This window comes from Durotheca rogersii (genome assembly GCF_024521655.1).
Source record: "Durotheca rogersii strain YMJ 92031201 chromosome Unknown GGS23scaffold_6, whole genome shotgun sequence".
Lineage (NCBI taxonomy): Eukaryota > Fungi > Ascomycota > Sordariomycetes > Xylariales > Xylariaceae > Durotheca > Durotheca rogersii.
Window position 1 is genome coordinate 657,216 of NW_026251237.1, and position 24,920 is coordinate 682,135.

General features: G+C 55.3%; 8 protein-coding genes across 8 annotated transcripts; 3 read left to right on the forward strand and 5 right to left on the reverse strand.

Moving 5' to 3' along the window:
* The first annotated feature begins 1,411 nt into the window (after nucleotides 1-1,411).
* Nucleotides 1,412-3,748, forward strand: GGS23DRAFT_455945 (tetratricopeptide). Its single transcript, XM_051514054.1, has 5 exons — nucleotides 1,412-1,774; nucleotides 1,841-1,990; nucleotides 2,052-2,387; nucleotides 2,440-3,456; nucleotides 3,519-3,748. Exons 1-5 carry the CDS (start codon nucleotides 1,760-1,762, stop codon nucleotides 3,537-3,539), a joined length of 1,539 nt encoding a protein of 512 aa, XP_051373318.1. The 5' UTR covers nucleotides 1,412-1,759; the 3' UTR covers nucleotides 3,540-3,748.
* A 1,767-nt stretch (nucleotides 3,749-5,515) lies between these two features.
* On the reverse strand, nucleotides 5,516-7,708 carry GGS23DRAFT_604211 (uncharacterized protein; the record flags this gene model as incomplete). The annotated part of the gene is made up of 7 exons (XM_051519578.1): nucleotides 5,516-6,021; nucleotides 6,087-6,181; nucleotides 6,223-6,693; nucleotides 6,765-6,913; nucleotides 6,966-7,061; nucleotides 7,118-7,358; nucleotides 7,407-7,708. 7 exons carry the CDS (start codon nucleotides 7,706-7,708, stop codon nucleotides 5,516-5,518), a joined length of 1,860 nt encoding a protein of 619 aa, XP_051373319.1.
* Nucleotides 7,709-11,002: 3,294 nt separating this feature from the next.
* Nucleotides 11,003-13,365, reverse strand: GGS23DRAFT_456171 (uncharacterized protein). Its single transcript, XM_051514058.1, has 2 exons — nucleotides 12,863-13,365; nucleotides 11,003-12,784 (listed from the first exon to the last, which is right to left on the reverse strand). Exons 1-2 carry the CDS (start codon nucleotides 12,998-13,000, stop codon nucleotides 11,093-11,095), a joined length of 1,830 nt encoding a protein of 609 aa, XP_051373320.1. The 5' UTR covers nucleotides 13,001-13,365; the 3' UTR covers nucleotides 11,003-11,092.
* A 706-nt stretch (nucleotides 13,366-14,071) lies between these two features.
* GGS23DRAFT_456094 (aromatic compound dioxygenase) lies at nucleotides 14,072-15,426 on the reverse strand. The gene is made up of 2 exons (XM_051514057.1): nucleotides 15,074-15,426; nucleotides 14,072-14,981 (listed from the first exon to the last, which is right to left on the reverse strand). Exons 1-2 carry the CDS (start codon nucleotides 15,287-15,289, stop codon nucleotides 14,247-14,249), a joined length of 951 nt encoding a protein of 316 aa, XP_051373321.1. The 5' UTR covers nucleotides 15,290-15,426; the 3' UTR covers nucleotides 14,072-14,246.
* A 14-nt stretch (nucleotides 15,427-15,440) lies between these two features.
* Nucleotides 15,441-16,713, forward strand: GGS23DRAFT_456182 (uncharacterized protein). Its single transcript, XM_051514059.1, has one exon. The coding sequence runs from the start codon at nucleotides 15,564-15,566 to the stop codon at nucleotides 16,233-16,235; it is 672 nt and encodes a 223-aa protein (XP_051373322.1). The 5' UTR covers nucleotides 15,441-15,563; the 3' UTR covers nucleotides 16,236-16,713.
* A 50-nt stretch (nucleotides 16,714-16,763) lies between these two features.
* Nucleotides 16,764-19,743, reverse strand: GGS23DRAFT_456092 (patatin-like phospholipase domain-containing protein). Its single transcript, XM_051514056.1, has 2 exons — nucleotides 18,548-19,743; nucleotides 16,764-18,477 (listed from the first exon to the last, which is right to left on the reverse strand). The coding sequence occupies exons 1-2, from the start codon at nucleotides 19,518-19,520 to the stop codon at nucleotides 17,192-17,194; spliced, it is 2,259 nt and encodes a 752-aa protein (XP_051373323.1). The 5' UTR covers nucleotides 19,521-19,743; the 3' UTR covers nucleotides 16,764-17,191.
* Nucleotides 19,744-20,768: 1,025 nt separating this feature from the next.
* GGS23DRAFT_456090 (GTP-binding protein-like protein) lies at nucleotides 20,769-21,995 on the reverse strand. The gene is made up of 6 exons (XM_051514055.1): nucleotides 21,831-21,995; nucleotides 21,641-21,744; nucleotides 21,464-21,503; nucleotides 21,327-21,392; nucleotides 20,962-21,261; nucleotides 20,769-20,887 (listed from the first exon to the last, which is right to left on the reverse strand). Exons 1-6 carry the CDS (start codon nucleotides 21,847-21,849, stop codon nucleotides 20,847-20,849), a joined length of 570 nt encoding a protein of 189 aa, XP_051373324.1. The 5' UTR covers nucleotides 21,850-21,995; the 3' UTR covers nucleotides 20,769-20,846.
* A 2,516-nt stretch (nucleotides 21,996-24,511) lies between these two features.
* GGS23DRAFT_595334 (uncharacterized protein) lies at nucleotides 24,512-24,835 on the forward strand (the record flags this gene model as incomplete). Its single annotated transcript, XM_051518295.1, has 1 exon — nucleotides 24,512-24,835. One exon carries the CDS (start codon nucleotides 24,512-24,514, stop codon nucleotides 24,833-24,835), a length of 324 nt encoding a protein of 107 aa, XP_051373325.1.
* Nucleotides 24,836-24,920: the final 85 nt, after the last annotated feature.

Here is a 24,920-nt window from a genome sequence, read left to right on the forward strand (position 1 = left end):
ACTCCGGTCTGAGCCTGAGAAGATTCTACGGGGCGGGCCTGCCTAGGTACCTACCTTACAATAATGAGTAGGTAGGTACCTATCTAACGAGATAAGTCAAGTACGGAAATACGTAAGCACGTAGCGTCGACACGGAGGAGGGGCGGTCGGGAGCATGTACACGTACCAGGAAATCGCGGATGGAGGTAGGTGGTATCGCCAATCGAATGGTACCCAGTACCGTCTCCCTTCCTCTGCCCCCCCCTAAACGTCGCTAGTCATCCTCCTGTTCTATAAACAACTCCCGGGGGAGTCGTTTGTTTGTACACATCTGTCGCAACTCTGCACCATATTCCCAAAGATTCGCCTGTTCTTCGAGAGCTCGACGTCGAAAATATCGTGAAGGAGTGCTCTAACCGCGCAGCCTATCTGTCGACGCCTTCACCTCCGACGCACTCAAGATGAGACGTAGCCCAATAGCCTCTTCACCGTGATCATCGTCCGACTGCGAACGACCAGTTTAATGACCTAAGTCGGGGGGGTTGAACGGCAGCCTCACCACCAACCACCTCCCCTCTCGGCGCTCTAGTTCTCAGCTACCTAGACAAGAAGAAGGAGGAGGAAGAGGGGGAACTGGAAGTTAGGGCGGCCGGCGCTCGTTCTCTTGTGCTCCTCCCTTCGGGTCCAAGCCCTCGGCTGAGCGACCACCCCCCTGGCCCCTGTTTCTCCCTACGTCTGGACCCTGGTCGAGAGGCATCATCGTCGTTTTGGCTGTCCGCGAAGAGGTGCTCCGTACCCACCAACCATCACAGGCCGACCGAGTACGTACTCGAACACGTTCGCACATACAATACTGCATAATTCCCCCCGGACCACGCCTGTATCTTACCGGCCCAGATTTGCCAGTCTTTCCCGTCCCAATGCAACCGGTGCCTCCTTGGCATTAAGGTCTCGTCCTCACCCATCACTGTCTTTTCCGCCATTGCCCACTCTCCGTCTGTCTGTACGCGCTGGCTTCGTCGTTCTCCATCCACTCATTCGTTCCCCCCCCCCAAAACTGCAGGTTCTGCTGTTCCCATCACCAAACTAATCCATTCCTTGCAGCGCGGAAAAGAAATCGAACGAGCTAAAAAGCTATCTCAGCTGGCTATAGCTACCTAATTATACATAAGAGACGCTCGTTGTCGTTTCCCGATACGCCGGTTCGCCTTGCTGGCTCGTGGTAGTCGTGCATTCTGTACCTACATATCCCACCCAACCCTCATCCCCAACCTCTTCTTGCCCGCCACAAGGTGCTGCAAACATCTTCGTCCCAGCACCGACGAGCTGCCAGGAACCGGACACTGTCTAGTTCCCAAACTGTGTCTCTCTGGTTGTACGGCCAGGCAAAACCCGCTGAGCTTGCTTCCGCTGCGAGGAGAAATCCAACACCGCCTGCCAGCCATATTTTACACGAGGGAAGCGATTCGCCCACTCCCCAAACCACGACGACTATAGTTAGCAAACGGTCAAGAAGAGAGAAGGTTAGCTGTCTTTACCTACCGATAGGTGCTATTAGGACACGCCAGACTTGTAGAACGAGCGCTATTAAATCCAAAAAACTTTTTCGTCTCCGACAGAAGCTCCCCGCGACTCTAGGTGGCACGCGAATCTAAGCAGCCAGTCGATCCGCATACGAGCCGAAAACCCTCGGCTGTGGAACCTCCACCAGGAGCGGCCCTTACCTTTGCTTTCTGGACAAAGCAACTGGTGCTGATTCAAGGCCGACCCCTTCGACAAAATGTCTTTGAAGCAGGTAGGTTCATGGCTCGAGACGTTGGGCTGTCGTTACAGGATCGGAACACTGACACTCTGCCTACAGGAAATAGAGACGTGGGTAGCGGCCCTCGGCCGGTACGATAACAATGAATTCGAGGAGGCGTTGAAGGAGTTCGAGAATATCTCAGATACGTCGAAGATTTTGTTTAACATGGGTGTCATCCATGCAACTCTCGGTGAACATGAGAGGGCTGTAAGTGCATAGATGTCCCCCCCAGATCTCCTGTTCGGCGATGCTAATCTCCCATATCCAGGTCGAGCTCTACCAGAAGGCTATCCGTCTGGACCAGTACCTCGCCGTAGCATACTTCCAGCAGGGTGTCTCGAACTTCCTACTGGGTGACTTTGAAGAAGCCTTGGCAAATTTCAACGATACGCTGTTGTATCTGCGAGGCAACACGATGATCGACTACGCGCAATTGGGTCTGCTGTTTAAGCTGTATTCCTGCGAGGTGTTGTTCAACCGAGGTCTTTGCTACATCTACTTGCAGCAGAAGGAGGCGGGCCTACAGGACCTAAACTACGCGGTGAAGGAAAAGGTTGTTGAGGATCATAACGTTATCGACGAGGCCATCAGGGAAGAAGCTGAGGTACGGAGCCGCATATGCGTATTGTTCGGCAGGGAAATCTAACATGTCTCAGGGCTACACGGTGTTCTCCATCCCCGTCGGGGTTGTCTATCGTCCCAACGAGGCCAAGGTGCGGAACTTGAAGACCAAGGATTATCTAGGCAAGGCGCGCCTAGTCGCTGCTTCAGACAGGGCCAATGCTTTCACGGGCTTCGCCGGATCGGAGATCAAGAATGCGGGAAGGACCAACGAGAAGGACGACCGCCCGACCGACAATATCTCATTTGCTGCCACAAACCTCGTCAAGCCTGGATTGCAGAGTAGGAGACAGCAATCGGAACCCCCCACTGGGCGTAACGCATTCCCCCCGACGCCACCCCCCGAGAACGACAAGCCTGTTGGTGCGATGAGTCGCGCCGCCTCAGTTCGCAACGGGCCCAAGCCGATGCCGGCCAGGCTGAACATCCCCGAGCCATCGAAGAGCACCCGCTATGATAAGATGAGCTCCCCGCAGAGCGAGCGCAAGGCGCCTTCGAGAGCCATGTCCGAAGCGAGATCTCCGCCTCAACGAGCCTACTCGAGGAGCGAGGGCAGGTCTCGACGTTCCAGGAATGAGGATGAAGGATACCCCGACGATGTCTACGATATGTATAATGGCGGGGGCAAGCCGCCAGGGCAGGGCCGACGAGCTCAGCAGAAGTACATCGAGGAGGAAGAGGAGGGTAGTGACTACGATTCCTTCGACGAAGGCGACTTCGAGATGGTCTCGAACCGGCGCCCGGGGACATCTTCCGTCTCTGGCTCGATGCGAGGCGGGTCGAGGAGGCCTGAGGTTCGCAAGGTGCGCGTCAAGGTGCACTCGGAGGACGTTCGATACATCATGGTCAGCACTACCGTGGAATTCGCCGACCTGGTAGACCGAATTCGCGACAAGTTCGCCCTGCGACAGCGCTTCAAGCTCAAGGTGCGGGACGAAGATGCGCCGCAGTCGGATATGATCACCATGGGAGACCAGGACGATCTCGACATGGTGATGATGAGTGTGAAGTCTTTGGCACGGAAACAAAGACAGGATATTGGCAAGATGGAAGTAAGTATCATGAGAACCGGCCACAGCGGCAAGTCGATATCTGGCTAACAATGAAATCGCAGATATGGGTCCAAGAAGTCTAAGCTTTTTCTTTCCTTCGTGCGCAGCAACTACGATTACCACGATACCCAAGCATTGCGATCTCTGAGAAACTTCATACGATGTAATGAAGAAGTCTGGCTGGCTTCGCTCCTCGTTTACTACTTATTTCATCCTATCTCCCTTCCACGAAACAACTCCTATTTAGCTCTATACATTCATATTCGCTCCTAGTTTCTTGCATATCCATCGTACATACACGCACCTTTTATATATACCTCCTTTTAGTCTCCGAAATTCCGATTCCAGTTTCCGTCGAACAACCACCGTGGGCAGGACTTATCTGAGACCCGGCTTTACCTTCTTTCTTAATGCGACATGACAACGAAACCCGCCAACCTTGGCCCTCTCGTCGGGGTGGTCTTCGGGGCCCTAATTATGCCCGGGACTACGTAGCGTGGCCTATCTAGTATAAAACCGGCCAGGGTACCCTACCTCAGCCACGGAGGCCCCGGACGGACGAGCTCCACGGCACCCCCCACACAACCAACCCCCCCTCCAAAAAAAGACAAGAGGGGCGGGCCTTTTTATTCTACTCTTTCTCGCGGGTTCCTTTTCTTCCGGAAGGTGCCTTATCCTCGTACGGCAGATATTAGGGTCTGCTGCTGTCGTTTCCACCATACCGCTAGCATGTACCCCAAGCCTAGAACTGGGTAACCGGCGAACGGGAATCTCATGGCTGACCAGGCGCAGGTGCGGGTGCGTGAGGGGGTTGAGGAGAATGGTGTGGATTTTGTTTTGGTTGTTTTTTTTCCCCGAACCTTACCGCATTGCTTTGATTCTTGTTTCTCGCTTGCTGCGCTGTGTTTTCCAGCTCCGTTCTCTTATCTCTCTATCTCTTTTCTTTGTCTGGCGCTGTAGCCCTGGAGGGCTACGACCCTGGTAATGGTTTTTTTTTTATATGGCCCCCCAGCTCTAGAAAGCTGGCACTACTCTCGCGCCCACCACTCTCTTCCCCTTCCGCTCTTATCGCATCTGCGGCAGAGGAAGACCGGAAGGGGGGCGGGACGCGGCTAGAAAAGAGGATGGATTTCTCTTTCAATTTTCCTTTTTTCCAAATGGAGCCTATGGAGTTTAGAAGGTTGGATGGGGGTGAGAGGAGGAAGTAAGAAGAATCGAGCCGAGAAGGAGCAGAAGCGCTTTTGCCATTTGTTTGTGTTTCGCCGTCGTTTTGATCGTCGTTTTTGATCGTGTGGCTCCCGTAGGTAGACAAAAAGAAGTAGCGGACGTCGAGGGCTAGCTTAGCATCGCTTTTTTTTTTTTTGATAATAATACGCGTTGCAGTTCGAATTTACGTCTATCTCTGTCTCGTGAAGCAGCGCAACTTGAGGAGGAAAGGGGGAGAGAGATAGGTTAGGCATTGCCTAGCCAGCCACGGCGAAGTGTAGCTTCGTGGGAGGATGCCTGACCCGTTCGAAGTTAAGTTGGCTCCCCCCCTTTTTTACTTACGTCTACCTCCCCTCCGCTCGCTTTCTTTCCCACTGCGGATTAGGGGAATGAGATTGGGCTCGGAGGGAAGGGAGCGAGGAGATGGTCCTTCGCGCTCTGCTAGAGGACGCCGTCTAGAGTACAGCATGTGTTTCGCCGGCAAGAACCTAGCGGCGTAGCAATATGTCTTGGCCTATTATTTACTACCATAGCTAACACCATCGCTACCACATCTCGGAATCTACGCGAACACCCTCTCATCCCCCCCAACAGAACCTAGAAGTGAGACTTGGAGTACCGCGCTCGAGAGACCCTTGTGACTATCCGCGCGTGCACATACATACATACATATATACATACATACATACATACATACATACATACATACATATATATACACGTAAAGTCTCAGGTCGTATAACGATCCTCCGGATAGGACAAGTACACGCATACACCAGGAGCTCCCCTCCCCGAACACGGTCGAATACGCCCAGACAGCGATTCCCCCCTACCCCCAACCCCGCCGCGGCGCCTAACGCTGACCCGGCCCTCCCGTCTCCTCGGCGGCGACGGCGGCGGCCGCGCGGGTTGTCGTCGAGGTCCGGCTGGTGGAGCGCGAGGTCGACGTCGACCGCGAGGTGGAGCGGCTCGTCGACGTCGATCTCGAGGTGCTGGTGCTCCTCCTGGTACTGCTGCTGCTGCTGCTGCTGCTGGTCCTGCTCGTGCTAGTGCTCCTGCTCGTGCTGCTGCTGGTGCTCCTCCTAGTAGTGCTGCTGCTAGTGCTCCTCCTGGTGCTGGTGCTGGTGCTCCTCCTAGTGCTGCTGCTGGTGCTTCTGCCCGTGCTAGTGCTGGTGCTCGTCCCCGTACTCGTCGTGGTACTACTACTACTACTAGTGGTGGTGGTGGTGGTGGTGGTGGAAGTAACCGGCGGCTCGTCCGCCTGGCATCCCGATCCGAACGCCGGCTGGCAGCCCTCGCCGCAGTAGTCTATCGTCGACCCGCACCAGCCGTATCTGCGGCTGGAGTTAGCGCACAGGGCTACGGCGGAGGATGTGCAAAGTTGCGGCGATTTTTTTTTCTTTTTCTTTCTTCTCGGCTTCCACGACCTATGTGCTCGTAAAGAGCCGACTTGCTAGCAGGCCGAGGGTGGAGGCGGCTAGATGAAAAGGAAGGGAAAGGGGAAAAGAAGAGGTCTAGACTGACACTGAGCAGCAGTTCCCGAACTCGGAGCCGACGCACGTGTATCCGTCGCCGCAGTTGCCCTCGATCGACGGCACGAGGGTGCTGGTGGGCGCGGGCCCCGTGGACGTCGCGGACGAGGTCAGGCAGGGCCAGGTCCCGGTCGGGGCGCGGACGGGGAAGTCGTAGGGCGGGACGGTGCCGGTGCCGGCGCGGTACCAGTTCTCGGGAGGGTCGCCGAGGCACTGGCCGACGGTCACGGACCGGTAGCCGTGGCTGAAGAGCGACTCGAGGATGTAGTCGGTCAGGTTGTAGACGGTCTGGTAGTGGATGTCGTGCTCGATCTCGAGGTAGCTGTCCTCGCACGGGCTGGACCCGTCCACCGCGTCGTCCCAGATGTCCTTGCTCGTCTGGATCTGCCCCGCGTCGTCGTGCAGGTATCCCTCCGTGTCGAGGCTGAAGTAGATCACGTGGTACCCGAGGTTGGCGAGCTGCGTCTGGCACGAGGCCGGGCAGATGGAGTAGGGAGGCCTGTGGCAGACGTTAGCACTGGCGGGTTCCTCGTCATAGGGGGGGGGTGGGGAGGATAGCAGCGTGCGAACCGCATGTAAGTGGGGAAGTATCCGAGGATGTCGTTCAATGCTATCTCATTCCAGATCATTTGGTTGTTGAACTGAGCCGTTGAGATCTGACTGGAGTTCTCGTGCGACCACGTATGGCTCGCGATCTGGTGGCCTTCGGCAGCCATTCGCTATAACAAGTCAGTAAGCCATCTTCAGGACGTTCCAACGGGCTTCTAATACTTGAATGAGAGAGGCCCAAGGATAACTTGGGTCATTGATCTTCCCCTTGCCCAAATTATTGCCGGTGATGAAGAACGTCGCCTTTGCCTGGTATTTCTGAACCTATGTCAGCTTGCTCCCCGGAGCATCGGGCAGCTGGCAGTAGGACGTACAGCGAGTTTATCGAGGAGGTCCCCGGTGTATTCCCACGGGCCGTCATCAAAGGTGATGGCGATATCGCCCGGGTTGACGCAGTCGTAGATACCCTCGCCCCCATAGGGCAGCCGGCCCAGCTTCGGACGCGGAATGGCCGCCATGTCTTCACCGTCAGGCCTCTGATTCCCGTCGCATCCCGGGCCGTAGTCGATTTGACAATCAGGCGAAACGCAGTACTCGTCCCCTAGCCCACACCAGCTTCATCACGTTAGCTGATGCTACCGGTGGATCGCGACGGAGACTAACCCTTCAGCTGAACAGCAGTAGCCAGCCTGACAACTACCGCGGCCTGCACCGCATCTCCCGCTGCTCTGGCGGGGATCGAGTTCGCCCCGGCCTTCCAGCCCCTGTCCCTCCCGTGCCTCCGCCGTCCTCGCGTTTCGCACGGCCTGTGGCCGACTCTCCCATCTCCTCGCCCCTTTAAAATCACTCAGGAACTTCCGAGCACCAGCAAGCTTCGGCAGGCCGTGATGGGGGTCGTCCGGGCGCGCATGAGCCGCGGCCTGACCTATACAGGCAGCTAAGGCCAGGGTCTTCCACCAGCGCATCGTGGTAGAATACGGGACGATCCCGAACGTAAAGCGAATGTCAGGGCCAAGCACCGAGAGCGCTCGGAGTGCAGGTGAGCCTCCAGTGAAAAATACGACAGGTTTAGGAGACCCAGAAGCCGAATAAAGGGGCACGATTGGCCGCCTTTAACTAGGCCCTTAAACCGCGAGAGATCTAACGACGCAGTACATAAGGCCACGCGTAACCGACAATCTCCGATAGATGACGAACCGAAGATCAGCTATAAAATACAGGCATAGCTTCCAGATCGGAGCTTAAGCGACCCTGAAGGGAGCATGTCATATATAGCCGGATGCTACCCTAGCGACAGCTGGGCCAGTCATAGGCGAGACGTCGTAAACATCCCAACATGGGAGTTGCACCCGCGGTCACCAGGGCCTGCGAAAGGCTGGACCTGGCCGTTATGTCGACGAGACCATGGCGTTGAGGCCGTGGCGTTGAGAGGCTTCGCACAACATGTGATGTCGATGCTACAGGTCCAAGGGGGGGGGGGGAGGGACTACACAGACAGGTACGATACACCGACACCTGCGTCAAACTTCTCAAAAATAGCATTCTCCCCATGTTAACGCTGTGTGTGGCGTCTCGAGCGCGGAGACGGGCTCGTGTTCTCTCGCCACGGGACATCGCTTTTTGGCCCCCCCTCCCCCGAGCTGAGAGCTTCGCGGGTTGACGTTAAGGAGGCTCACATATCAGGTACTCCGTCTCTCTCCCACGTTCGCGGGGACTCGTTGGCTCCTGCTAAGCCAATATGTCGGCTGGGGATATGATTTTCAATGGGCTTTCCGATTGTTAGGCCGGAGGTGGTAGCGACTCGTCATCACTACCTCTCCCGCAAGCCGGCAGAAGGGGGTTATAGGGGAGGTAGATAGACGAGGAGGGCATCGAGGGTGACAGTGCAGTAGAGACTTTTCCGGGGTTGGGAGCGCGTCCCGGGCCAGAAAGGAGAGGAGAAAAGGCCATGTTTGGTGATCGAATTCCTTCGGCCCGCTGGGAGTCGCCTCGCCGTCCAGCCCTCGGATGGAGTGACGGGGGGCGGGTATATTCCTTTTCCCTCCTTTCAAAATATCCTAAAAGCAGCATACCACCTGTCCTGCCGCCCGCGTCGCCTCCAGCCCACATCACCATCCTTTCCCCCTGGGGTCCCCCCTTGGAGCCCCCCGCGGACCGCCGTCCTGCTAGGTAGGAGCACCGCTGCCGGCAAGCCTTTTTCTCCCGACCAATTTGCATTAGAGAGATAAATGGGGCGATATATTAAGCAGCATGTATCGTTACGTCTCTCTGTCAGGCAGCCACTGGGCTCATCCCCCCCCCTCTCGCGAGCACCTCGCGTGTTTAGGTGCTCTAGTAGTGCCGGCATCGCGCCGCTCGGATCCAGGGCGAAGGACAGGGAGATCAGTCGCTCGAGGAGATGACGAGTCTCGGCTGGCTGGCTCCGTAGGATAGCGGGGGGCTGACGGGCTGATGGTCCTTCAAGGTAGGTAGGTACTGCAAGCTGCAGGAGTGCTGTAACCCTGGGGCGAAACGTGCCATCGTCAATTGTTACCCGTCTTTATACCTACTTGGAGGTGTGGACACGCAGAGTAGAGGGATCCACGGGCCTCTGGCGTTGACGGAATAAGGAGAGGCCGTTACGGCTCAATCTTTCCTGTATTTCATGTAATTTTATTTTGGCAAATCATCACTTACCTACCTCCTACCTACACACCACTTAGTAAGGTACCCCTTTCATCCCGTGCTTAGGAGCAATGTCCGACCCGATATTTATGCTCTGCTTAGTTAATAGGGATTGAATGCATCGCCTTCCCGTCTTTTCGTTATGCTCGATTGTATAATTCCCCTCTCCTGTGTATATGTTCACATTACTGATCGTGTCTGCCACGATCTTACCTCGTGATGAGAGGTGTGCGCCGACTTTGTGTCAGCGAACACGCCTTACAATCCTTAATTCCTGCGACACCCATCCTAAGTGCGTCGATGGCCGCAGAGCTGGTCCCTCATTTCTTTCTTACGACTATAAGGAACTGGGACTTGTGGAGGCTTATGCATGGTTCTATTGAGCTTATGCATGGTTCTATTGAGCTTATGCATGGTTCTATTGAGCTTATGCATAGTTCTATTGTGATGACCGCGTTGGCAAGCCCTGTTTTCTCCAAGCCGCAAGGTCACGGTAGTATGTAGTCCCGTAACCTATGATGACCGGAGGCAGGCCTAGATTCCTCGTATTCTATTCGTAAGTCACACAGAAATATCCAGCTGGAATCTAGAGTCGAGCCAAGTTGAGGTCTAGGCCTATGAGAGGATCGCTACAATACGTTGAGTATGCAACCAGGGACGCCGAGGTTACGGGGGGCAATGCGAGGTTTGTAGTGTGAACAACTGAGCCGTAATACCACGATCAACTCTCGACACATTGTTTCACCGAGGACTTAGAGCGGGTTACGTTTATCAGCAGATGGCATGTATGCCTCGATTAAGCATCACTGGTTTACGTGAGAGTGCAGCACATCAAAGGGTCTTGTTAGACAGCTAGCCAGGGTTAATTAAGAAAGGAGTCGTGGGGCTGCTAACTCTTCTTTACATGTCCGCTTCGTTTCCATAGCGCTTATTAGCACCTAAGCTTAATATCAAGTGTAATACGAGTTAGGGTGAGTAACTCTTAGTAGCTGTTGAGGCTCCGAGAGAGAGAGAGGCCCACACCTTAAAGTGCTCGGCCGGCGGTGACCACGCATACTTTAGTATTACTAGTTGCTAGCATGGCCATCCTATTCCGCTAGGCCCTTCTCTAGGCCTAACGACCTACACGCGCAGGACTGCCAACCATCAGACGCCCCTCTCTATTTCCCCGTAGCCCTTGGCAGACCAGGTAGCTGCCCGACCGCCGACCGATCCGCCGACGAGGTTGCGTTTGTCCGTTCCAGACTTGGTGGTGGACGCCCTCAGGTCTCGTCATCCGCAGGCCGAGCATCCCGTAGCACCTGGGAGGAGTCCAAGTTACGCCTTCTACAGGCCCGACACATGATTCCCGGTGATGCTACCGTCGAATTTCATTGTGCAGCTTCTATCGACAGGATCGGTGATCAGGTATAACCTCCTCTTCCTCTGCCCTTCCCCTTCTCCTTTCGCTCTTTTCCTATTACATAATACATAGTACAAGTTTTGTCGTCTTCGTGATACATTCATGTCGAAATAACTTCACCTCCCACGCCCTCTGATAAAGGGGGATAGTGAGTGGGTGGGGAGTATTCTTATGCCTTCTCTCCCTCCGGCATACGCGTGTGCTCATATGATCTCGTCCATTCGAAACAATCCGAGGCACTTCCGGTCTTATTCCCCCTACCTCCCCTGGTTTTCCCTCCAATTTATAGCGCCTCGCCGATCATGTTCCCGATGGCACCGCCGATCTCGCCGAAGAGCACGCCTTGGAATATCGTCTCGCCCATGTCCTCGACCCAGTGGCCCGTCTTCTTGAGCCGCCGCTTCCAGAGGTCCCGGTCCTTCGGGTCGAGCTTCTCCCACGACGTTGCGGGGCCGTGCGCCTCCTCGTCGTGCACGCCGACGTGCAGTGGCGGCAGTCCCCCTTCACCCCCTTCCTCGTCGTTGGCCTCGCCGTGCCGCACGACGACGGGTTGGCCATCACGCGCGCCGGCGCCCGACAGCAGGTCCTCGATGTTCGTAGCCGCCTTCACGGTGGCACTCTCAATAACTGTCGCTGGCGGAACCTTCCGCAGCGGCGTCGTCCACGAGGCCGGAAGGTATTCCCGAACGCCCAAGATGGGCCTGCCGATCTGCTTCGCCTCGAGGAAGGCCTGTCCGACTAGGGCGAGAATGAGGACTAGGATAGTGAAGAGGGTGATAACCGTCACCGGCGATTCGCCCTTCGACTTCAGGGCGACGACGTAGCGGGACGGACTCGGAGGGCCCCCTGCTCCCTTTGAAACGGACTTGTCCACGTGCTTCTTGAGCGGGATGTCGTGCACGACGGTCGTGAAACCGACGGCCACGCTTGCCAACTTGACCGTGGGTTCGGCGGTTTCCGATGAGGATTTCGGCGCTGGCAGTGAGGAGAAGGAGAGGCTAGTTATGTTAGTAGGATGGACAGATCGGAGGACCTCGAACGGTGCGAGATCCGATAGGAGGTCCACGCTGGCGGCGGACTTGTGCTCCACAGTGAAGAGCGATATCGACGAATCGTTCCCCGCCACGGCGACGACGAATTGTGCCTCGCCCTGCTTGTCAATGGGGGACGATGTGGGGGATAAATTTCTCACGGCGAGGCCGGTGGCCTTGGAGACGCCCTTGGGCAGCCTGGCCTGGACGGCCAGCCGTGCATTCTCCTGGTCTGTGGCGGGCAGGCGATAGCCGTGCAGGGCCACGCCCTGGGAATTGGGTTTGTTGACCACGGTGAGGAGGAAGCCAGGCGTCAGGTAGCGCAGCGACTTGAAGGAGGCCTTGGCCGTGGAGCCCTCATCCGGGGTGATGGTGTAGACGCGTTTCGGGTCTGAGACCTCGGTCTTGGAGATTTCGACGGTGAAGATGTCGTGGTCGTCGCAGTACGCCAATTGGTAGGTGTCGGGACCAGTCTGAACGACGTCTAGATCCATCGCTTCTTTAGGGATGTCCAGCCTGGCCCGACGTTTCCACCGCCCACCGCCTGCGGCTGGTACATCGAAAATAGCGATCTCTGGCTCTCTGGAGAGGCCGGTGGCGACAGCGCCGATTTGTGAGAGGTTTTCGTACGGGTGGGACAGGCGGAGGATTCTCTGGTAGGCGCTGGCGTCCTTATGCACGAACAGCGCATCGCGCGCGACCTCGGAAATCCTTACACCGCTAGTCTTGGCCGACGGGCCGGGCTCGCTGATGCCGAACACTCGAAAATGGGCATTCTTGCCCTTCTTGATCTCGTCCGGGCTCGAGTTGATGCCCGCGTACACAGTCAGACTTTTCTCTTTCCGGGGCCCGATGGCCAAGGTCGTCACGTTGTCTTCATTTTTGCTCAGTTCGTACTCGCTCGTTTCCGACAGCTTCTCAGGGTTCGCGGTGTCGAGGACAGTCTACGAGGCCCAACCGGGGTCTGGTTAGCCACTTTGGCGTGGAACAAGAGCGCGCCGGCTCGCTTTCCAGCTTCTTACTATTTTGTTGCCTACGCCGTTCCGTCCAGGTCCGCCGCCGCCAGCGACAACCAGCTGGCCGGGATCGGCTGGATCGAAGGCGCACGCGTAGAGTGGGTAGGAGAGCGTGATGGTGGCCTGGGGTATGCGGTTCACCATTGTGGCGGTCGAGCTGGTCGATCGAGGAGTGCTAGGCAGAAGAAAGGGGAGAGAGAAAAATGCGCGAGAGCATCCGCATTAGCTTGGCGACATGTTTCCTGTTTGGAGACTAAATTAGAGCGACATTATAGAGTGGACTGTAGATTAGTAAGTAAGGCGAAGGCTTAGCGACGACGGCGATGATGCCAGGAATAGAAGATAAAGAACAGAAGTTCTTCGCCTCCCTGTCGGTGTTGATGACGAAAGTACCCAGCAGGGTCCGGAGGCAGAAGCTGGCAATAATAACAGCTATGGCATAATGACGGGTACCGTACCGTACCGTATAGTAGTACCGTACCGAAACCTTAGGTACATAAGGAGGTAGGTACCTGTCTACCTGCGACAGGCACCCGTACGGAGGGGTTCCGTAGCACCCAAGGTCGCTGTTAGGACCTATAATCGATTGATTCTAGGTACCTGCTACAGCTGCTGCCACGTTTATCTTACCCAGTAATGAAGGCTTACGTGTATAGGCTTATTACCATAAGAGGTACCTAATATATCAGGTACCTGACCCGGGCAACTCCCAGCCTGCGGTTATGATACCTCCTAACCTACCCTCATACCGAATACGACGGCCCCGTAACAGCTACCTAGCTTAGAACCGGACCAGTTCTATTCCTGGAGCCCGGACGATAGCTTTGTCACTGTTCGTTCACGTCTTTAACCGACAGGCGTCCGAAGTAAGCCTCATGGGTATGAGTTGTCGTTGCTGCGTGTGTTACCTGGGGAGAGAGGAGAAAACGAAACGAAGGCGCCTCAGCTATCGAGGCGCAAATCGCCAACGTGGCTGTGGTTTCACTAGCACCCGGAGCTCCCTTTACACTTCGTACGGTTCCCCGGGCATTACACGGTAACCCGTCGGAAGGCTGGAAAGCGGATGCATTCTAGGTACCTATACCTAGTAGGGATATAGATTAATACGGCGATGTGATTATGAGTGGACTGAGCAGAGCTCGCATAAAGGCAGGCGACATCGGTACCAGGCGCGACTTCGCGGAGATGAGGTCCCGTAGACACTTTGGAACTGCGGTAGCGATAGCTAATAGCCAACGGGAGTTCGAGTTCCCCCCCTTCCCATTCTCCCTTCTTCCTCATCAACCTTACCTTCGCCTCTCTGATAGGCGTACCTTTACGTGAGAGCAATAAGAGCAGCAACCTGCACCTTACGCAACATAGGTACTCCATATTAACGCGCCGGCTCTCGTTACCCCTCGGACAGCACAAAGTCGCACATCGCCGACCAGCGAGCGTCCTTGTCTCCGGTGCGCTCCTGGAACCGGACTAGCAGCTCCTTCTTGACCGCGAATACGGTGTCATCGCTGATGTGCGGGTCATCCGCGTCGAAGTACTGCGTCGTCAGCGAGTGGTGCCCCGGCGCCTCGACAATGAAATGGATGTGCGCCGGCCGGTACGGCTGACGGTCGAGTAGCGTGAGTAGGCGACCCGCCGGACCGTCCTCCGGTATCGGGTATGCCGTTGGCCGCAGGCAGCGCAGCGCATAGCGCCCCGCCTCATCGGTCCGGAAGCGGCCCCGGAGATTCATATCCGGCACGTCCGGGTCCTGTTGCTCGTACAGCCCGTTGGGTCCCGCCAACCACACGTCCAACGACGCCCCCGCCACCGGCCGCCCCGACTGCGCCGACGTCACGCGCCCCGACACGTACGCTAACATCGGCGCAGCCTTCTGGTACCATGCCGAGTCCTGCGGCGCGGTGATGATACTGCTGCCGTTGGGTAGAATCGGCGCGTCCACGCGATAGAAGGGGCCAAGCACGGTCGAGGGTGTGACCTGGGGCCTCCCGCTGCCGTCACCGCCGCTTCTGGCGGAGATAAGTAGCTTCGACGTGATCTCGTCGACGAGCGACTCGAGGCCGAGGACGTCGCTGAGCATGGCCGTCTCGTTGCGTTTATCGTCAGACATGCGGCCAGACTCGTTGATCTAGGGGCGGCGTCGAATTAGCTTCTACTAGATCTAGCACCGTTCTCATCTCCTCTCCGGCGAGCACGCAATGGGTGCTTTCAACGACTTACGAGGTCAACCCCGACCATCCACTCCGCGACAGTCAAATCAACCTCGCGGGCAAAATCGTGTAGGTGCCGCAGGAGACTAGGCATGATCTGCTTGAGCCGGGGATGGGCGTTGGGTCCCGTAGCGGCGATGACGTTGTCTGTGAACTCAGCATCATACTTGGGCTGGACGCCGCCCGAGTCCGCCGCCGCCGCATCTCGCCCCTCGACCGCTGCCATCTCGCGATGCACGCTTGATGCGGCCTAGCCAATGGTCGAAACAGATACTCTATGCCTCTTCTTAGGCTACTAGTGCCGCGAGAAATTCGCGGAGCTAGAGGGAGGGCCGAAGGCGGCCCGTGTGCGACCGTTCTACTAGTGGATGGGGAGGAGGTCGTGTGTAAGGCGTCGCTGCTCTGGACGAGGGCGAAGTCTTCAAGGGAGAAAAGAAGAAGGAGTTCGTCGATGAATATCGGCCACGGGAGTTGATGCAGCGAGGACGGGGAGACGAGGGATGTTGCTGCACCTAGTAGGCGGGAACGGGAGCGAGACCAAAGTATTAAGTAGGATGAGTGGTAGGACGGATGGTGGGAGGACGAGAGGACGGATGACGGGAGGACGGATGGCGGTTGTATATCGCGACAAGCCAAGGCAAGCACGGGGGCACGACGCTGTCCGTCCATCGTGCTTCCCTTGCTTCGGCATTTCGAGACATCGAGAGGGCGCTGCCGGGCTCATCTACCTAGTACTTCCCTTCCCCCCTTTCTCTCTTCCGTCCTTCCTCTCGCCCCCTTTCTTTCTACTCTCTCCTCTCCCTCCCTTCCTCCCTCCTTTCTCTCCCCTCTTCGGCTCCCCCCCCCCCATCCCACTTCAAGAGATCTACCCGTCGAGATCGACCTATTCCTTCACCGACACATCAACCCATCTGACCAACCTTCCTCTCTGCTCCCCAACCACCCCCAGCTTACCCATGACCCCCTTTGCCGCTGCGGGTTGCCGTCGTCCGGCGCCCGGCTGCGAGGGGGGTGGTGCAGGGGGTGCTTGCACCACGCGTTCGACTTCGACTCAACCCCAGCCAGCTAAAGGCGTTCCCGGCTGGGCAACGCAGGTGCCCGTCGGGAAGCCTCAGTCTAGGCCCGTGCCGGGCGCACGGGGATGTAGAGCCACTCAAGACCAGGGCTATTGATAAAAAAATAGAACGGCAGAAGCCTGCGGTCTATCGGGCGTCTGGACAAAAGCCCGAGGGGGAGCGGAGGGGGGAGATCACGGAGTTGTGCAAGTGGACCTGCCTCCGTTTAGCTACAGCGCGGCCGGCAAGGCCGCGTTGCCGCCGACATGGGCTGACACCATTCCGCACGCAGTCAATCTGTTGGGGAGATATGATCTATATAGTATTGATGGGATCGAGGAACCTGTATGTAGGAATATTACTAGAGAGCTAGATAGATACTGAGACATAGATACACCAGGGGGCTGTGGCTTATATCTAGTGACCCAGATTAGTCGACTCACGTTGTTTCTCTTTGCCCCTTGCTCCCTTTCTCCCTTTCTCGGTCCTGCCCGTGACGAGGGCGGCGTGCGATTAGACGCAGGATACGTTCAGCCGACAGTAAAAGTGGCTTCGCGGGCGGAGAAAAAAAACCCCCTGAAGCAAATTTGCTGGCGTTCCCGGGGGGGGGGTCACCAAGAATCCTCCCTAAAATGGCAATGATATTGACAATAACGGATACTACTCCGCATATACCGTGCCTAGATGCGCGAGATGGGGACGGAATGCGGCAGGAGAGGAAGATCGCATTGTGTAGGTAGCCACGTGAAATAGTATCTACCTGGGTAGATGAGCAAGTAAGAAAGCCAGGTTTCCCACGCTGCCGCCAACCGAAGAGGAAATGGAAATGGACGCCCGCCGAAAGAAAGGGTTATATTTCCAAACGACCAACGCCTCCCCGGAGGTTCCCCTCCCAAGGAGTCGCCTCCTATAATGACGCCTTGATCCGCTGTTTGCGCAATGCAATTCTAATCAAGTTGGCAATTGTTTTCGAATTCCAGAAGCCTTCCCCCCCCACAGGAAAATTCGATGAAAAATTTTTCAGTCTCGAATGTGAATAAGGAACGGAGAATTAGGCTGTATTTCCTAATGACCTAGCCCCGTTTGACTTCCTCGTCGACTTCGTCAGGATCTGTGGTGTCGTCGTCGTCGTCGTCGTCTTCATTGCCGTCCGTAGAGCCGCCGCTCGAGCGTAGGAGGCTCCGTATGTCCTCCTCGTCTATGATGCTCTCGATGCTGCCTCTCCTGACCCCGGAGAGCGTCAGCCGCCTGCCTTCCTCGATCAGGCGCTCCACTTTGAGCCGATTCGATATAAACTTGAGCCGCGGGAAGACGCTCTGCTGACCCTCGTGTATCATTCGTGCTAGCCGGTCCGAGTCGGGATCCGTCAGGATGTTCCAGAAATCGCTCGGCGTCGCTTGCGGCCAGATGGTGATGGTGCCGCTGAACTGCTGCAGCCATAGCTGGGACCAGTCTTGGCCGAGCGGTCGCGGAAGCAGTTCTAGATGCTTGAGCACCTTGAGCCACTTCGTGAGGTCGAGTTTGATGTACTGTTCCGTGGCGGAGCCCAGGTAGCCTCCTCTCCACCCACGACCCCTTCGATGCGTCACCGGGGAGCCGACCGCCCCCCGGGACGAGAAAAAGAAGAGGGATATATGCGGGTTCACTTGGCTAACGATGGTGAAGTTGACGTTGAAATGCAGGTTAAGCGCTTTGATGGGTATGTCCGTTCGCAGGCTGCCATCTTTCCACTTATGACCGAAGGAATACGGAGTCAAGGACCCGTCCCGAGTTTTCATCATCAGGACTACCGGATTCTGGATACCGGGCACGGCGGCGGACGCCAAGACCGCCGACCAGATCACGCAGTCGGGGGACGTGAGGTAGTTGCAGAGGATCGTGGGCGAGTGGGGATCGGCCGGGACGCACGAGACGTTGAGAATGCGTCCGGTTCGCTGGTATGCTTCCCTAAAGGTCATCGACCCGCGGGTCCACCAACTCGCTTGCCGAGCCCAATCCACCGAATCGAACCTCGCTCCGGTCTTCCACCATCTCGGGAACCACGTGCTTATTGGCTCCGAGCAGGGCTTGATTCTACATGACAACGCCGGCACCAGCAACTGCTTCAACTCGTCGTTGGTCCGCGTTGCAGCGAGGGAGGCGACCAAGGCACCCCCGCTAGTCCCGGTAATAACGTCCGGTAACAGATCCGCTTCAAGCAACGCTTTCACGACCCCGAGGTGGTAGTAGGCAAAAGCAGCGCCGCCGGATAAGCAGAGGGCGGTGCGCCCGTAGTTCGCATGCATGCGTTTGAACAAGGCACGCTTCTCGTCGAAGGATAACTGCTCGGTATGGATTAGGAAGCGGGTACTCTTCTCCACTGGCGAATAATCTGGTTAGCTTGCGCCTTCATGGCGGCCCAAAGGAGGAGAGTGTAGTGTAGTGCACACCTTCATCTATGAAATTCTGAGCAAGATTTTTCGTCCCATAATACGTCTGGCTGTAGAGTCTGGGGTTTTCAACGCCGACGAAGTTGTTTTTCACACAGGCTTCGGTTAAGGCCTTCAGCTCCTCGACGGCCTTGCCGTCTGCGGGCCAGCTAGGCTCGTCTCCATTCTCGTAGCCGGGGGCACCCGAGCCGTTCGCTTCCCGTGACTCAGCGGCCTTACGGTGATTGCGAAGTTGCTCCCAAACGCGGCGGACCGTTTTAGAGTCGTAGTAGGCATATTCGTTCTCTTCTTTCCAGTGCTGGTTTCCCAAGAACGCATCCATCTCCTTTGCCGCTTTGACCCAGTCACCGTAGTTGCTCGTAGCCCGCATGTTCCGGCGTAACCTCTCCCTAACCCCCCTCCAGGCGATGAAGTGCTCGTACAGAAAGATGTAGAGCCTCGTCAACAGATACGAAGCGCCCAGCCCGACAATCCACATCCCCACAAACAAGAGAAACGGCCACTTGAGTAGCCCATATAGATAGCCTTCCCGGGTCTCATCCACGGTGCGGCGTCCGAGGATGGTGGCCTTCCTCCTTTTCTTCCGTCCGTGCTTGGAGACTTTCTGGTTCACCGGGGCCCAGTCATTTTGCGCGGTGATGAACATGCCATTCTGAGCGCTATTCTGGCCGGCGACGGACTCGGCGGCCCCTGTTACATCAACGGATGCGGCCGAAATCGATCGGGTCAAGTCGAGGCTGGCCGCGCTTCGAGCGACGGGGCTTCGCAACAGCGAGGTTTCGTCGGTATGGCTGCTGACCGGGTCCGGGGCGCTGAGGGCGGAGGCGAAGGCAGCGAGGTGTTCGGGAGGGACAAACTCGCGGTCGACGTCGGGAAGTCTGGTGTAGTCGAAAGCTTCGGGCGGAAATCCGTAGTTGTGACGGCGCCTACCACGAAGGAAGGTCAACCGGAGCTTTGGAGATTTGCCTGTCATGCTGCTCGCGATCGAGAGACGACGTAAACGAGCATGGTGAAGCAGGTTGGGATAGTTGGCGATGATGCAAAGGATGGACAAGTTACAGCGTCTGGGTGGCTGAGAGCTGGAGTCGCTGGTCTCAGTGAGAGACAGACCAACGTGGTACGGTTGTTGAATTCATTCGACGCCGGCCCGGAGCGGGAACGGGACCTCAACAATATGTTGAGGTGGGAACGGCCAGGTTGGATTAGGATGACGTCGAACTGGGGCGCCCTTGACCGACAGGGGTCCCTTCCAGTGTAACCCACTGCAATTTAGGCGGTACCTGCCTACCTTCGTAGGTACCTAAGATGCCTACTATAGGACGTGGTGCACACATGTACCCCCCTCCTCCTCGCCAGTACATGCTTGGGTACTACGGTACCTCTAACAGGGACCTAAGGTACACACATAGGTACAACATAGAGCACCTGATGTGCCGCCTATACCGGCAGGCGAATCTGCCACACGCCGCCACACGCCGCCACACCTTACCACCTGCCGCCGCATCGTAGATGTCATGTACAATCCGTGTCTGTACCGAGGTACATGCCCGTAGTTGTGCAGTGTCAATCTTTTCTAGCACATCCTATTGGCCCCCGGGGTCCTAGGCTGGCCAACGACGACGAACCGAACGACAACATCTGATGTCTCTAGATTCTTCGATCTCTTCCCTCTCTACACTCCCCCAACACATTTAAGACCGTACTGAGTGTATTGATGGTAGTGTAGAGCTGAAGCTATTCCCGCTTATTGAGCTCTAGGCGTTCTTAGATATCCTCGATAGAACTGGTGGAAATTGTAAGAGATCTCGGAATGGCAATCTGCTAGAAAACTACATTACGTACATTCTCTTAGTATACAGTGTCTAGATATGCTACCCCATCAGCGTAGGTGTCCTCAGGTGGGCCTGTCGTCGTCTATCTTCCGTGCTTCCCGGGAGTAGATAGTCCCGGGGCCCTCATGAGCCGCCGCGTTGGCGCCGTCCTACACAATGGTAAATGCTCGGTTGTGCTGCCACACCTCCTCCTCTCCCCCTTCCCCACGCCACGACAATCGGCCAGAGAACGGCCCGGTATTGGTGCTGGTTTGAAAGAGGTTATATTGACACTCAGTAATTCATTATCGGGATCTGGCAAATGCCTCTAGCCATTGACTCCAAAGAAATATCCCGGAAAACATCGACTTCGGTATGATAAGAGCAAGCTGCCAAACTCCGCGTTTCCGTATAGCCATCGCAATATCTCGCCAGCGCATCTGCTGCCGGTCTTCGTGTGGCCACGTCTGTCGTCCATCAGCGGTAGCCTAGACGTACTGAGAGAGCCACCTGATGCCGTCACCGTATCCTGGTTGACGTTAGCCTCCCCCTTCTAAAATGCGTGCCGTATCGCCGCGGTCGCAGCTGGGTTGAGGGACGAACCTTGTCTCATAACTACGGAGCACATGAAGACCTCGATGGGCCGGATGCCCTCCAACGGAACCTTGCCCTTTCCGGTAGTCTGGTACAGGCCTAGCTCGTGGCGGAGCTGATCCTCGGACACGGCGTCGGGGTGGTCGATCTTGTTTCCGAGAATCACGAAAGGCACCTTGGCGAGCTCTTCCATGGACAGGAGGGCGTCGAGTTCAGCCTTGGATTCGGACAGACGGTCGTGGTCTTTGGCGTCGACGAGGAACACGATACCGTTCACCTCCGGGAAGTAGTCCTTCCATAGTCGGCGAGCTATACACAGGATGAGGGATATTAAGCCGAGACCCCGGATGCAAGTGTGGTGCTGGTAAACATACCCTGCTGATGACCTCCCAGATCAAAGGTCGTAAAGCGCACGTTTCCGATAGCAAGCTCCTCGGATGCTAGATGGGGCCGAATCAGCAAACCCGCACGTGCGCCTAGTTATACTGAGACCTGTGGGTGTGCGACATACTGGGATGCAGGGTGGGCTGCAGGATAGCGACTCGGTCGTTCTGTAGTTCGACTGTATTAGCCTTCGGCCGTCGAGAAGTCCGACCCGCGCTTTGGCGGGATGCGGAGCCTTCCTATATCGGCATGAACGCGCGGCAGACGGCTATGCGGGTAGAAGAGGGGGTTGTCGTCCACGCACCTTCAGCATGTGTAGGAGCGTCGTCTTCCCGGCATTGTCGAGTCCGAGAAATAGCAACTTGGCATGCTTGTTCATCAAGCCGAGTGACGACAGAACATCGTAGACTGTTGAGCCCACAGGGCGACATGGTCAGCGACTCACTGCCAGCAATACCACCATACGGTGGCGGCCGGATAGCAATGCTACTGACACCACTGGAAAATCCACATCCTGGCGGTTCCGAGTGGCCGCGAATAGGTAATATAGTCGAGGTTCGTCTAGTGGAGGGCGCACGTCTGATTGGGGAGGGGGGGGGGGAAACTTGGAGTCTTCGTAGGATATTCACGGAGATGGCGGATGATGGATGATGGGGATGATGGACCAAGGAATGATACGTAGACAGAACTGCTGCGTCCCAAGAAAATTGCTGAGCAGCGGTGGTTGCCAGCGAGCCACAGCCACCGCCACCAGAGAGTTGATTACGTGGCTTGAAGGGACATTCTGAGGTACCTCTTAGTAAATCTCAACCTGAGAGTGGGCCCCTGCGGTACATCGGTACATAGGTACCTACCGACCTCATTTGGTGTTGTGTACCTCTTACACACGTAGTACGTAGAGGTAGGTACCAATGTACCTCACCCAAGCACCGCGTGTCACCTTCCACAGCACCCGATGCACTTGAGGTTGGAGGGTTTCATATTTCATACCCGAGGTACATGTACCTCCTATACATACCTACCTAGGTAGGTACCTACCATACAGGGAGGGGGGGGTCTATGGACAGTATGTCAGCAATAGAGTCGGGGTACCGATACGGTAACTAAATCTAGTAAGGGTTACCTTAGCTAGTCATTCTTTCGGAAGGGCTAAAAGAATTATAGCAAGGGTTACGGTACCGACCTTATTACCTTCCCTTCTTATTATTTCAGGATGGTTTTTATAACTACGTAGAAACCAATGTCCAAACGGATATAATGTCTATATATTCCATAGGTACCTACCTACCTACCTACCTACCTAGACCACCTACCTACCTAGACTACCTACCTACCTAGACCACCTACCTACCTAGACCTGTTGTCTTTATCTTTTTTCTATAAATACTATGATCTACTACCTATCTGCGAACCTATCTTCGAACCTATCTACGAACCTATCTGCGAACCTATGGGAGCTAGTTCGCGCGTAGAATCTATCTATTTATCTTCGAACCTATCTTCGAACCTATGAGAGCTAGTTCAGGCGTATGGAATCTATTTATCTTCGAACCTATTTACGAACCTATCTACGAACCTATGGGAGCTAGTTTAGGCGCGTGGAATCTATTTATCTTCGAACCTATCTACGAGCCTATTTACGAACCTATGGGAGCTAGTTTAGGTATATAGAATCTATCTATCTTCGAACCTATAGGAGCTAGTTCGCGCGTAGAATCTATCTATCTTCGAACCTATCTACGAACCTATAGGAGCTAGTTCGCGCGTAGAATCTATCTATCTTCGAACCTATGGGAGCTTATTTAAGCGTATGGAATCTATTTATCTTCGAACCTATAGGAGGTTGTTTAGGCGTATGGAATCTATCTATCTTCGAACCTGTAGGGGCTAGTTCGTGCGTAGAATCTATCTACCTATCTTTAAACCTATGGGAGCCAGTTCGCGCGCGTAGAATCTATCTACCTATCTACGAACCTATAGGAGCTAGTTCGCGCGCGCGTACGTAGAATCTATTTATCTATCTTCGAACCTATGGGAGCTAGTTCGCGTACGTAGAATCTATCTACCTATCTTCAAACCTATGGGAGCTAGTTCGCGCGCGTAGAATCTATCTACCTATCTACGAACCTATAGGAGCTAGTTCGCGCGCGCGTACGTAGAATCTATCTATCTATCTTCGAACCTATGGGAGCTAGTTCGCGTACGTGGAATCTATCTACCTATCTTCAAACCTATGGGAGCCAGTTCGCGCGCGTAGAATCTATCTACCTATCTACGAACCTATAGGAGCTAGTTCGCGCGCGCGTACGTAGAATCTATCTATCTATCTTCGAACCTATGGGAGCTAGTTCGCGTACGTAGAATCTATCTACCTATCTTCGAACCTATCTTCGAACCTATGGAAGAGGTAGGTAGGTAGGTAGGTAGGAGGTTAGGAGGTACCTAAGGTAACAAACGTAAAAGATACAAAGGTACAAAGGTACGTACTTAGTAACATAGAGGTAACCGGGTAATCCTATAAAATATACCTTTTTTAAAATAATAACATTATATCCGGATGGTAACTATGTCGGGAAATGATAATAATGTTAGCCTAGAGTTTAACTCCTTCTTATCACGAGGCAGATACTATGTCTAGTCATAGAAAGGGTTACTGACATAGTGTCAATAGACCCCCCCCTCCCTGTATGGTAGGTAGGCAGGATAGGCGTAGTAAGTACCTCCTAACCTAACATAGGTACCTAGGTACCTAGGTGGGCGCCTCATACTGTCGTACCTACCTCCTAGCCCCCAAAACCTGGGGAGGTTGTTCCCCTACTTCAAGTCGGACACATATAATTGGCGGCTTCGATCGAAAGAAGTTACGGGGGAAATGGTAAATCTATTCAGGTACCTATACATATACCTAGGTAGGTACCTACCTCCAGCACGGCGCACACACCGGTGGTGCATTCTTGGTATTGTGATAATGGCACGGTAGCTACTACCCAACCCAACCTAACCTCCTCCCTTCCGTCCTACCGGTGTCCTGTACGACACAGCAGCAACATGGCCTTCTCGACAATGCCCAACGCCCGCTTCCAGCCGGAGAAGGGAATGGGGTATGGGGTATCGTGACCATCACCACCATCACCATCGCACAAGGCGAACCCAATCAAAGTCGACCAGCTCCAACATGAGCAAAAATTTCTCCATGATGCCAATGTCCATCACTTCCTGCCCATTCCTGCAGTGGGAAACACTTTCCGGACGCTACTATCGCATTCCTCATGTAGATCCCGTGCGGGCAAAGGCCGAGACTGCCGCCGACTTCCCCTCAGTCTTCCACGAGATCACCTACGTGGCGACAACTACCGGCGCGTTCGACTCGCTCCAAGTTGCCCGTCGCTGCGAAGCGATCATCTATCACCTGAGACGACTATCTCCCAAGACAAATAAATCAACGAGTAACATATATGTTCAATTTGGGAAGTATCACCGGATCGCCGCCCTATGCTAATTTGCCCTTCCAAAGTGGTATCCTGAATGATCAACGATGCTGTCCGCCCAATGCCGAGAAATGGGAAGTACGCATCTTCCTATGA

Bases quoted from the DNA above. Each gene is read 5' to 3' on its own strand.
- GGS23DRAFT_455945 (XM_051514054.1), top strand. The intron at 1,991-2,051 runs GTAAGTGCATAG...TCCCATATCCAG, and splicing joins TCGGTGAACATGAGAGGGCT to GTCGAGCTCTACCAGAAGGC. The intron at 3,457-3,518 runs GTAAGTATCATG...ATGAAATCGCAG, and splicing joins AGGATATTGGCAAGATGGAA to ATATGGGTCCAAGAAGTCTA.
- GGS23DRAFT_456171 (XM_051514058.1), bottom strand. From the start codon at position 13,000: ATGGTGAACCGCATACCCCAGGCCACCATCACGCTCTCCTACCCACTC. The intron at 12,785-12,862 runs GTAAGAAGCTGG...TGGGCCTCGTAG, and splicing joins ACGGCGTAGGCAACAAAATA to ACTGTCCTCGACACCGCGAA.
- GGS23DRAFT_456094 (XM_051514057.1), bottom strand. From the start codon at position 15,289: ATGGCAGCGGTCGAGGGGCGAGATGCGGCGGCGGCGGACTCGGGCGGC. The intron at 14,982-15,073 runs GTAAGTCGTTGA...CGCCGCCCCTAG, and splicing joins GGATGGTCGGGGTTGACCTC to ATCAACGAGTCTGGCCGCAT.
- GGS23DRAFT_456182 (XM_051514059.1), top strand. From the start codon at position 15,564: ATGTTGCTGCACCTAGTAGGCGGGAACGGGAGCGAGACCAAAGTATTA.
- GGS23DRAFT_456092 (XM_051514056.1), bottom strand. From the start codon at position 19,520: ATGACAGGCAAATCTCCAAAGCTCCGGTTGACCTTCCTTCGTGGTAGG. The intron at 18,478-18,547 runs GTGTGCACTACA...ATTATTCGCCAG, and splicing joins TCAGAATTTCATAGATGAAG to TGGAGAAGAGTACCCGCTTC.
- GGS23DRAFT_456090 (XM_051514055.1), bottom strand. The intron at 21,504-21,640 runs GTGCGTGGACGA...GTCGAACTACAG, and splicing joins CGCTCCTACACATGCTGAAG to AACGACCGAGTCGCTATCCT. The intron at 20,888-20,961 runs GTTCGTCCCTCA...AACGTCAACCAG, and splicing joins CTCCGTAGTTATGAGACAAG to GATACGGTGACGGCATCAGG.